The sequence below is a fragment of the Jaculus jaculus genome, chromosome 6 (assembly GCF_020740685.1).
Source record: "Jaculus jaculus isolate mJacJac1 chromosome 6, mJacJac1.mat.Y.cur, whole genome shotgun sequence".
Taxonomy (NCBI): domain Eukaryota; kingdom Metazoa; phylum Chordata; class Mammalia; order Rodentia; family Dipodidae; genus Jaculus; species Jaculus jaculus.
In genome coordinates this window covers 106,078,141-106,090,604 of record NC_059107.1, presented here as the reverse complement: position 1 = coordinate 106,090,604, position 12,464 = coordinate 106,078,141, and the positions used below count along the sequence as shown (strand labels likewise).

Sequence of the window (12,464 nt, the reverse complement as noted above, 5' to 3'; positions counted from 1 at the left end):
GGGGACATGGTTCAGTGATTTATTTTCAAGAGTTTCGTGAACACATACATTTAATCCACTAAGTACCATCTCCATAAAGCTCAATGCCCAATTTAAATCCCAATCCTTTCAATCTAAACATATGAGCTTAATGATTATTGATTGCATACAAATATTCCTCTTGCATCCCAAAGTCAGTACACCCAACACTAAACTATCATGGCCAACATCTATCTGTTCTTTTTATTTAATCAATTAAAACAAGAAGCACCACTAGAGAGCCTCAATTTTTCAGTCCAGGAAACTGGTATCACCTTGAATACAGTTATACATTCCACTTCTCATCGGTAACAAGTTCTATCAAACTCCCATTATTATTTTGTCTGAGCCAGGAATTAAAAACTCAAGAGTCTTTAGTAGGCAAGTGCTCTACCATTCTACGTTTTCATCTCTTACAGTCTCTCACATATAAATCTATCCATATCATTTGTATCCTTAATAACTTTTAAAAAATATTTTATTTACTTATTTAAGAGAGAAAGAGAGTGAGCATACAAGAGAGCAAGAGAGAGACACAGAGAAGGAGAATGGGTGCACCAGAGCCTCTAGCCACTGCAAACAAACTCCAGATTCATGCGCCACCTTGTGCATCTGGCTTACACGGGTCCTGGGGAAATCAAATTGAGGTACTTTGGCTTTGCAGGCAAGCATCTTAAGTGGTAAACCATTTCTCCAGACCTGTATCCTTAATAAGTTTTAATGATTCCCCAGTCCTTGGATAAGTCTAACCTTTTGGTCATAGCACTGAAAATTAATAATCGCCCCTTTATTTGTATGGAGCTGGGAACATGGCTCAGTCATCAAAAGTGCTTGCTTAAAAGCGTTTCCAGCCCAGGTTCATTCCCTGGCCTTCTATGTAAAGCCAAATGGGCATTTGTGAATCTGCACCGCCCCCCACCACCACATGCAAATAAAAAACTAAAATGCATTTCTTATGATTCAGGTCCTGCTTGCCCTTAGCTATTTGCAGATTTACAAAGCGGCCCATATTCTCTTTTGCATCCTGACCTTCATGCCATTTTCTGAGCCTAAAATCTTTTACTCCCAGTTTTACTTATTAATCAGTTAACCATTTCTCAAGATTCATCCCAGGTACCAACACCAGCCTGTGAGTTCCTGCAGTGCCCTTTCATAGAACTTTTCACACCGTGGCAAACTTCCAGAGAACAAGGACTAGAAACACCTCCACATTTCCAGAACCTTGAACCACCCTTGTTCAATATGACTAACAAATAAATGTCTATAACCTAAATCAATCTTGATGGGAAACTCATCCATCAGGTTAATCTATGAATTTCACTTCCAAGCCATGATGTTGAGGAGGATGCCATTTTATACTTAAATTGTTACTGCTTCCAAGTGGAAAACCATACTCAAAATGCTGAATTCCTCTGTGTTGGTCATGGTTCTCATGCCTATGAATTTCTGTTTTTTGGTAACTAAATAAGTCAGGGCTGGGGAGGATAGTTCAGCAGTTAAAGGTACTTGCATGCAATGCCTGATGGTCTGGGTAAGATTCCCCACTACCCATGTTAAGCCAATGCACAGTGGTGCATGTAACTGGAGTTCATTTACAGTTGCAATAGGCCCTGGTGTGCCCATTCTCTCTCTCAAATAAATATATAAAATATTTATTTAGGGCTGGAAAGATGGTTTAGTGGTTAAGGTGCTTGCCTATGAAGCCTAAGGACCCAGGTTCGATTCTCCAGGTCACATGTTAGCCAGATGCACATCATGGCACATACATTTGAAGTTCATTCGCAGTGGCCAGAAGCCCTGGTGTATCCATTCTCTCTCTCTCTCTCTGTTCCTCTGTATCTAATTAATTAATTAAAAAATATTTAAAAAAATTTATTTAAAAATTAAAAAAAAAATCGAAGCCTGGCATGGTAGTGCATGCCTTTAATCCCTGCACTCCAGAGGCAGAGATAGCAGGATTGCTTTGAGTTCAAAGCCACCCTGAGACTACATAGTGAATTTCAGGCAGGTCAACCTGGGTTAGAGCAAGACCTTATCTTAAAAAACAAAGTAATCAATGAAACTTAGATTGCTGGAAAAATGACCAATCATTTAGGGCTGGAGAGATGGCTTAGTGGCTAAGGTGCATGCTTGTGACACCGAAGGACCCAGGTTTGGTTCTCTAGGTCCCACATAAGCCAGATGCACATGGTGGTGCTTGCATCTGGAATTCATTTGCAGTGGCTAGAGACCCTGGTGCGCCCATTCTCACTCCTCCCCCCATCTGTCTTAAATAAATAAATCTTAAAAAGAAAATGACCAATCAAAATTACAGAACAATCAGCATATATCTCATAGCCTCATAAACTAATTAACATGCAGTCCAAATGCAACCTGCTGCTACATGACACGCATGACATTACTGGCATAGGAGAGTACTGTCTTTAACAGATGTACTGTAGAGAAATACAGCTTTACATTTATTTTTATTGCAATAGGTTTTTACTCATTTACCCATACTATGGTCCCTGGCTCCACTGGTGTATTTGTGAATAGTTAGAAATTAGAGTAAGGGTATAGTTCAGCACTGTTGTATTGTCCTCCATTAGGAAAAAAACAAACAAACAAAAAAGTACACAATCTTGCAGTCAGAAGCAAGTGAATAAATGACAATCTAAAATCATTTTGACAAATGATCACTTATTTTCCTATAAAAGTAAAAGTAGACCTTGTCTGGTCCTGCTCATATATAAGGAAAAGTACCTGATCAAATACTAATGCAAAGCACTAAATTTGACGAATTAATGAAGGAAATGTAAAGAAGAAAAAAAAAAGCTAAAATTTGTATGACTTAGTATATGATTTGTCAATACATCTTTAATTACTCTGACTGAAAGACCCAGATCTTGTTGACAGCAAACACTTTCTAGCATTAATGGTAAGATCATAATATTATACAATAGATATCTTTCATGTGGATTTCATTTCTATTATGCAAGTGACAAACTTGTACTATTTGGCTAGAAGCTTAACCTAAGGAATTATATGAAAAAATAACAGCTTTCTAAAGCAGAAACCATATCTGTCTTGTTTAGTGAACAAAGCCCAATTAATATTCGAGTGAATAAAATTGTTGGATACTTCTTTTGCACTAATATCTACATGTCATAGCACTGGAAATAAAACAAGTTTCTTGTCTTCTAAGAGCTCTTTGTAAGGTAAGAAAAGAGAAAAGTAAACCAAAGGTTCAAATAGAATTTGCTAAATGATATGACAGGATTTAGGGAAACAGAGGAAGGAGCTACTTTCTCTGGGAGTGCTGAAAGTAAAAGGAATCATTAATTAAAAAGGTAGAAGATGTGGTGTTTTGTTCACAAAAATACAATAATCCAGTTACAACTCTAGGTTATGGAGTAAGGCAGAAAATAATTCAAACCACAAGGACCTTTCATAGGATAAACAAAATAAAATACCTTAAAGCATTAAAGGTTTGAACATAATTCAGCCAAATATTTTTAATTTATTTTTATTTATATTATTTATTAGAGGGAGGGAAGATGAGATTGAGAGAGAGAGAAGGGCCTCTAGTTCCTGCAAATGAACTCCAGATATATATGCCACTATGTGCATCTGACTTATATGGGTACTGGGGAATCAAACCTGGGTCCTTAGGCTTTGTAGGCAAGTGCCTTAAGTGCTGAGCTATCTCTCCAGTCCCTAAATATTTTTATACTGACTAAATTAATATTTCTCTTCTAAATTTGTTTAAATGCTTGAAAATCACAGATATTTGAACATATCACATTATAAATGAAAAAACTGGTAACAGGCCTATCTCTAAGAGACAAGACAAATCATAATTAACCTAACAAGTTTTGTTATAAAAGAAAATAGAGGGTTGGAGAGATGGCTTAGTGGTTAAGTGCTTGCCTGTGAAGCCTAAGGACCCTGGTTCGAGGCACAATTCTCCAGTATACATGTAAGCCAGATGCACAAGGTAGCGCATGCATCTGAAGTTCGTTTGCAGTGGCTGGAGGCGCTCTCTCTCTCTGCCTCTTTCTTGGTCTGTCTCACTCAAATAAATAAAAAAAAAATAAAAACAAAAGAAAACAGAACTATTATTTACTAAGGTAATAATTACCCAACATTGTGAAGTCAAGCATCAGTTTCCTGTGATACTTTTAACCTTTCAAGATTTAAAGTATTATGCTTATAAAATCTCTTTCACAAATAAGTATCATCCAATTGTGCTTAAGAATCCAATGTCTTAAAATAGATTCATCATTAATTTTTAAATAAAAATAAATGCAAAGAAAACTGTTATTTACCTGCATAGGTTTAGTAAGTGGATCCATTCTAACTAAATAAACTTCCAAACTACGTTCTTTTTTCATGGGCAATGGAAGTGTCAAATAACAAAACGGATCAAATGTTACTGAAATCTTAGCACACTCAGGACACACTAAAGTTGATTTGAAAAGGCCATGAAATATATCGACAATGATTGAATCATTTCTTTTTAGATGGTTTTCCCAGGCTTCTTCAGCAACCACCTAAAAGGAAAATAAGTAAGACACAAATTATAAAGAGAAATAAGGAAATTATAATAATGATGATAATAACATCATGAAATTTACCTTATCTGGCCTTCCATCAGCATCCTTTAATTGTATATATGGTTTTTTCCTAATTCTATTCAAATCTTCATGTAGTCCATCTAAGAGGAAAGCTAACAGTTCTTGACAGTCTTGTTGTTGATACCCAGAGAACTGAGGTGCAAAACGTCCTACCTGCGTCTGTAAGAACAACCAAACATAAGATCAACTGCAGGCAAGATTCCTTTAGAAGTATGCAGTTGACTGTCATTTAAAAAAAATAAAACCTATTGACAATTTCCAAAAATATAGACAATGCCATAATAATCCCCTCCCAGCACACCTCTTCCCTCCTTCTCAAATACCCTTTCTACTGAACCCTTCTTTCCAATTAGTTTCTCTATTATCATTATTCTTGAGTCCACATTTGTGAATTTCCTTATTAAAAATTTATTAGTATTCTTAGAAAATTTGTAGCCATTAAATTAAATGATGTCATATTTTCAGCTCTTCGAGGATACGCTCTCAGTGAAAAATCTGTCATCACATGTGCACATTGCTATTTGGGGAATAAGACCACACTGGGTTTTTTTTTTTTTTTAATAAAAATTAGTTTTATTTATATATTTGAAACAGGGAAAGAGAGAGAGAAAGAGAAAGAGAACATGGGTGTGCCAGGGCTCCACCTATTGCAAATGAACTCCAGATGCATGTGCCACCTTGTGCATATAGTTTACATGGGTCCTGGGTTATTGAATTGAGGTCCTCTGGCTTTGCAGGCAAGCACCTTAACTGCTAGGTCATCTCTCCAGGCCCCCACAGTGCTTTTTAAAAAAATATTATTTATTTATTTGACAGAGAAGTGGGGGGGGGATGGGCATGCCAGGGCCTCCAGCCACTGCAAATGAACTCCGGATGTGTGCACCCCCTTGTGCATCTGGCTAATGTGGATCCTGAGGAGTTGAACCTGAGTCCTTTGGCTTTGCAGGCAAATGCCTTAACCATTAAGCCATCCCTCCAGCCCAATACACTGTTTTATTGTTTCAGTGTCCTTTTGTGGTTTATTTAGTGTTTTGTGTGTTCCTCCTTTCACATGTTTAGGTGTTTTTTGACCAGTTTATTAGGTGTTAAAAATGGCCTGCAAGCATAGTCAGTGTTGGCTAGAGTTCATAAACACAACGTGGCAATAATGCACCTTTTAGGGATATACAACTTGGTAGGTTTCATCAAGGAGTGAATAACAATGTTGTTGGCATGAATTCAATGTCAATGAATTAATTAAAATACATATTAAATAAAGAGTCCTTATATATAAACATATATAAAACAAAATTATATACCATGTAATAAATCTTATCTGGAACAAAATAAACCAACATATGGAATCTGGGCACAGGGGCATGAAGCCCATTGTTTGAGCACTCAAGCAAAATATCAAGAAAGGAATGCCAGTGTCCAGACTTTCACACATCGTTTGGTCTTAGATTTACTTGTCAATAATTGCTGTTTCATTATTTATCAAAAGAGTTTCAATGTTATCAATTTAGCACTAGGTCTTTATGTTACCTCCTACACATTTCTGGAAGGCAGCATTGTGATAGTTATTTAAAAGCCCTTTGGAATAATTTTTTTTTTGTTTTTGTTTTTGTTTTTCAAGGTAGGGTCTCACTCTAGCCTAGGCTGACCTAAAATTCTCTATGTAGTCTCAGGGTGGCTTTGAACTCATGGTGATCTTCCCATCTCTGCTTCCTGAGTGATGGGATTAAAGGCATGTGCCACTATGGCCCGGCTGAAATAATCATTTTTATAAGATTTTAAAAATATTTACTTGAAGAAAGAATAAGGAGAAAATACTGCAGATTTTTGTACAAAGTATTGGGAAACAATGAAGAGTTAAAATTCAAAAATATTTTGTTTGAGATCACTACAAATCAACGAATTTCTCATTATTTGCTATTTGTAAAAAGAAGATAAGTCTCAGAGATAACATTCGTATTCATAAACAGTTTTCCTTAGTCTTTGTAGTACTAAAATAGTTTTTTATTTTCCTTCTCCCTTCCTTTTCTCTCTCCCTCCCTTTTTTGGGTGGTGCTAGGGCTAGAACCCAGAATGTCAAGATTCTAGTCAAGTACTCTACTGCTGAGCAACACAACCCCAGTTCTAGTCCTAGAAATAACTTTTTAAAAATTTTGTGTGTGTGTGTGTGTGTGTGTGTGTGCACGCGTGCGTGTGCACACAGTGTATGTGTTTGTGTGTGCAGGTGCACACTTTTCCTCCTCCTACTGTTCTTCTGAATTGCTGTTTTTGCCAGATCAGCGAGCTTCAGTTCTTCTCTAGTCTCTGCATCTCATGTGTTACAGACATGTGTGGTCATGTCCAGTTTTTTATGTGGGTGCTGGGGATCAAACTCAGGTCATGTCAGGGGCCCCTGCTTGCACACCATGTCCTCTTGTTAGTCATTTCCTCAAGTCCTAGGAATGTTTTTTGGATAAGACATAAAAGAAGGGGCGTAATGAAAGGGTGAAAATAGGAAGGATGGGTAGGAAGTAGGAAATATACTCAATGCACAGGAGATACTTGATACATTATAAAAATAGCCTCGGTTAGTACAGTACCAAGTATAATGCACATACACAAATAAAATTAAAAACTTCAAGGAAATGTAATACAAGTCACAGTTTAAAAGAAACAGTCAAATCTGTATATTGACACCCAATTTGTTTTGTTTTCTTTGGGGTTTTTTTGAGGTAGTGTTTTGCTGTAGCCCAGGCTGACCTGGAATACACTATGTAGTCTCAGGGTGGCCTTGAACTCACAATGATCCTACCTCTGCCTCCCAAGTGTGGGGACACCCAATTTGAAGAGAGAAAAATATAGCAAAATTAAACATTGGGATAAAAATGGCTTCCCTGACTGTATTTTCTTTTCAAGGTTTAGAATGCTAAAGAAGAAATACAGGGTAGTTACATTTGTTGGTTGCTTCTCACTTTTGTAAGTATTTAACAAAACAGTACCTAGTAGATGTTCTATACAAATGCCATTTAACTATAAAAAAAACAATGGCTTAAAATGGCTTATGATCTGACAGATGAAGATTTCTCCTAAGTCTTACCTGTATCATTAGTTAGAAAAAGCTTCTAAATATATTACAAAGCTAAATTTCAATTTAGTTCTTATTTGATTAAATGGATTACTTAGAAGTTTATTAATTCTGAGAAGTAACTAACTCACAAATGGGAATAAACTTAAAAAGATGAAGTAGTTTTATTTTGTTAAATATTTTTTAAAATTTTACCATGAATGTAAAAATTAACTGGGTCATTTATAGTCATCAATAACATATCCAAATGTATTTCTTGATATTCATATAAAATATTCATGAGCGCAAGCATAAGATCCTGAATTTAACCCTTAGCACTTACATCAAAAGTCAGGCCTGGCTGCTATGTGGGCCTATAACCCCAGTGTGGAGTGGGGCAGAGACAGGAAAACTGACAGGGCTCATTGCTCACATGGTAGCTCCAGGTTCAGTGAAACTCTGTCTCAAGGAAACAAAGTCAAAGAACAATAGAGAAGGGTACCCTATGTTTTCCTCTGGCCTCCACATGCCTGTGTGGGGGGCTTGCATGTGCACATGTATATTATATACATACTTTCCCCCAAATATTCATAGGTTTCCAGAGATATCCTAAAACAGCTTTGTACATACTCCTTACATACTGTAGCTGTTCTTATACCATAATAGGCTCTCAGTTTTCCCTTTTATTCCTTCCTTCTTATGTCTAGACCTTTTCTAGACTTTTTTTTAAAAAACCAAATGACCCATACTTCCCAGTGCTCTGAAATTTTCTACGACAGATATACTACATATCTACTTATTGTAGCCATTGTAATAGCTATAATTTATCCCTCCCACCTGAGAACCAGGTTTTACCTTTGTTGTAAGAGTTTAACCATACTAACCTTAAATGCTCTTGGAGTGACATAGCTAAACTTCCCAGACCACATCTGCTTGATGAGTTCTGCATATGACTTAGCAATCTCGCCTCTCATTCCTAAAGGATTGTCAAAATTCAGCTCTTCTTGGTACTTATCATTGAGAAAATACTCAGTAAGTGGAGGTGTGTTGCTCAAGCACTGCAAAGAACAAAATATGTTGTCACGTAAAATAACCATACATATCCCTTAAATATGTTAAAATGAAAAAAGTTGATGTGCTGAAACATTCAGAGAAAAATGTAAAAAGTCTTTTGTACTAAGAAACTGTTAAACAAACAATGCACCCAACTATTCATTTCCCAAACTTTCAGTAATGTATTTATTATTTATTTTCAAGTAGTTTTATTTATTTGCTAGCAGAGGGAGAAGCAAAACAGGGAGAATGGGCACACCAGGGCTTCTAACCCTGCATACAAACTCCAGATGCATGCACCACTTTGTGCATCTGGCTTTTATGCAGGTACTGGAGAATCAAACTCAGGTCATTATCCTTTGCGCCTTAATTGTTAAACCACCTCTACAGCCCTCAGTAAGATATTTATAATCAATGAAAATGATAACACTTGCTGCTACAAATCTGCATTAATTTTAACTCCAGCAAACTATGTGGTAACTGGGAGTTTTCTTCTTTTACTTGATTGGTAGATATTATGATTGCCTACTCATCCCAGGTACCTGCAAATTAGCCTGAATAGGTAAAAATTGAGATAGGATCAAACAAAAAATTAACTTTGGGGGGGGGTAGTTGGTTTGTGGTATCTATGAACTCAATGAATTGCAGAAAAAAATATCTGGTGGTGGTGGGGGGGAACTGTCTGCCCTGAACACTGGCTCACTGTTCTTAACACAATCTAAAAACTATTTACACAGCATCCACATTGTACTAGGTGTTCTCGTAATCTAGAGAGGCTTCAAAGAACACAGGAAGATCTATGTGGCATATATGGAAACACTACACTGTTTGATAGGATTTGCGCACCCATGAATTTTGGTGCCAATATCTCAGCTACTGGGGGAATGATTGTATGTACTACTATGATCAATTCTTTATCATGAAAGAGCAGCCTTTAAATCTTCCTTTAGAATGTGCCATGCAGATGAGCTGAGCTTAAGAAAACAAACTTTAGGTATGTGAATGCTAGGTTTGCCATTTTGATAGCTGTTGACATAAAAATCCAGGATTTTTAAATGGCAAAATATGAACTACTTGAAAGCTACTTTTCTAAATCTTTTTCCATTCTGAATTAAATAAACTAGTATCAAAAGTTAAACAGATGGCAGATGGACAGGTATTTTCCAAAATAGTTTTTAACCTTAGGAAGGAAAAGTTTTAAGGTGACACTATCGAATTTGATCAACGTGAATGCAGCATTACTTTATTAATGATACCATAAATATGCAATGTCCAATACAGATACAAGTCATATAAGAAACCATATATATTTTTTTCGACAGAAATATTTTTGTCTTGGAGTTAAGTGACAAAGTACTGTTTGAGAAGGTAATGTTGCTAGCATCGAAAATACTAAACAACCCTTTGATGAGCACCTATATCTCCATAATGAAAACCAACATTTTGCAAAGCTCACTATAATATTGCATTATTAGGTTAAACAATTAGGTAGCTGGGAAGGATCCCGCCTGGGTTTAGACAGGTAACTTGGATGCTTTGGTTTAAACTGACTAAATCATGCAGTTTAGCCCAAACACTAAAATAAGCACACTCAACTTTTTACCAAGGCCTTTTAAGTAAATTATTTTGGTGGCCTCAAACATAGTTTTTCTCGCCTTCTCACTCTCCTCATCTTTGAAATGCTTGGGATGGAAGTGGGAAATTAAGCATGATAGGCATGTACTCTAACACTGAACACCATTCCTAGCTCTTTTATTTCATTTTTGTCGTTTTTGTTTGTTTGTTTGGCTTTTCTAGGTACAGTCTTGCTCTAGCCCTGACTGACCTGGAATTCACTGTGTAGTCTCAGGTTGGCCTTGAACTCATGGTGATCCTCCTACCTCTGCCTCCTGAGTACTGGAATTAAAGCCATGTGCTACTGTGCCCAGCTTACTTTTGCTTTTTTTTTTTTTTAAATTAATTATTTGCAAGTAGAGAAGAAAAAAAGGAGAGCGATTATGGGCCAGCCAGCACCTCTTGCAAACAAATTTCATTTGCATGTGCCACTTTGTGCACCTGGGTTTAAGTAGGCACTGGGGCAATCCAGGGCTACCAGGCTTTGCCTTTAACTGCTGAGCCATCTCCCCAGTCTGACTTTTGCTTTTGTGACAGTTTTCCCTAAGTTGCACAGGCTGGCCTTGAACCCACTATAGTCCAGGAAAGCCTTGAACTTACAATCTTCTTGCCTTAAGTCTCCAAAGTATCTAGAACTACAGGTTTGCAATACTAGGCTTAGTTACTATTAAAGGACATATGAACTATTTTCAAGGTTTAGGCCGGGCTATATAGACATTAAGAGCCCTTTATGTATTATTTCAAGTATAAAAATGTATATATGTGACAAGAGAAAGACAGGGGTAGGTTATAATGTAGGAGATAATTAAGGGAATGGATACTTCTATTTTCCCTAATTTCTTTATAAAAATTTCTTTTATATTTTAATACATCTTATATTCCTTCTGAGTTTCTTTCTTTCTTTCTTTTTCTTTTTCTTTTTTTTTTTTTTTTGAGGTAAGATTTCATTGTAGCCCAGGCTGACCTGAAATTCACTATGTAGTCTCAGAGAGGCCTTGAACTCATAGTAATTCTCCTACCTCTGTCTCCCCAGTGCTGATTAGAGGCATGAGCCACCACACCTGGCTTTTGTCCTTTTAATTTTAAGCCCAGCACTGCAAGAAGGGCCAGTGCCATTACTTAGGAGTATCCTCTGACTCACCCTAAGTAGAATCAACATTAAATTGGGGGGGGGGGCATAGCAATATCTTGTAAAAAGCCTTACATTTGATCAGCTCAGGGTTACTGATAACATAACATGGACTAGAGTCTACAAATTCATACAAAGAACCTAGTTATGGCTCTTATCAACTAGCTCAATGAACAAGCTGTGCAAATATGAATTATTTCTGAACTTAGTTTTACTTAATAATTCACATGCCCGTTTATCTTGCAAACAGTTCCCAAAATACAACAAAAAATTTTTTAGTTTTCCAATAGTTAACTAAGGTGATCTTTTTTTTTTTGGTATATGGGAGAGAGATATTTGTGTATGTATGGGCACATGTGTGCCACAGTGTGCAAATGGAGGCCAGACAACAACCTGGGCATATCAGTCCTTGCAATCTACCTTGTTTTGAGATGGGGTCTTTCTTTTGCTGCTGTAAACACGAGACTACCTGCCCATGAGTTTTAGGATTCTCTTCTATCACCTTCCACTGCTGTAGGCAATATACTTTTTTTAATCTGTCGTATTAAAAGGACTGAGACCGCCAAGACAGCAGGTACTATATAAAAAGCCTTTATAGCTCCAGCACCGAGTAACATTCTCACCTGGTTCTTAATATAGTACAATGACTATATACTTAATAAAAATGTTTTGCTACAGTTACCAATTTAATATATTTTTTGTCAAATGAAATAGTACTGTATGTGGTCATTATGTATTTACTTACAACTTATAATTCTCAAAGTATTGTTTAAGTACTTGAATATGAAACTAAAAGGGCACTACATAATAAAAGCTTTCCACTGTTTTGTTAGATTTTTTAGTCAGTCAATGAACCTGTGTTGACTTTAACCAGGACTTATTTTCAGTGACAAGACATTTGAACCTGACTATAATTTAAAATTAGCAAATTAGCAATAAAACAGTTTTAGTTAAGTGATAGTCTATATGAAGATATTAAAATCAAAATTGAAAGTTA

At 36.4% G+C, this 12,464-nt stretch overlaps 1 protein-coding gene across 3 annotated transcripts in view; it reads right to left on the bottom strand.

Annotated features, from left to right (window-relative positions):
• The window catches only part of Usp15 (ubiquitin specific peptidase 15), a 198,860-nt gene that overhangs the window by 20,249 nt on the left and 166,147 nt on the right, over nt 1-12,464 (bottom strand). For all 3 annotated transcript variants that reach the window (XM_045151648.1, XM_045151646.1, XM_045151647.1), the window contains 3 exons: nt 8,556-8,729; nt 4,635-4,793; nt 4,326-4,550 (listed from right to left, as the gene is read on the bottom strand). In XM_045151648.1, coding sequence (XP_045007583.1) covers nt 4,326-4,550; nt 4,635-4,793; nt 8,556-8,729 — 558 coding nt within the window. The remainder of the gene's footprint in view (nt 1-4,325; nt 4,551-4,634; nt 4,794-8,555; nt 8,730-12,464) is intronic.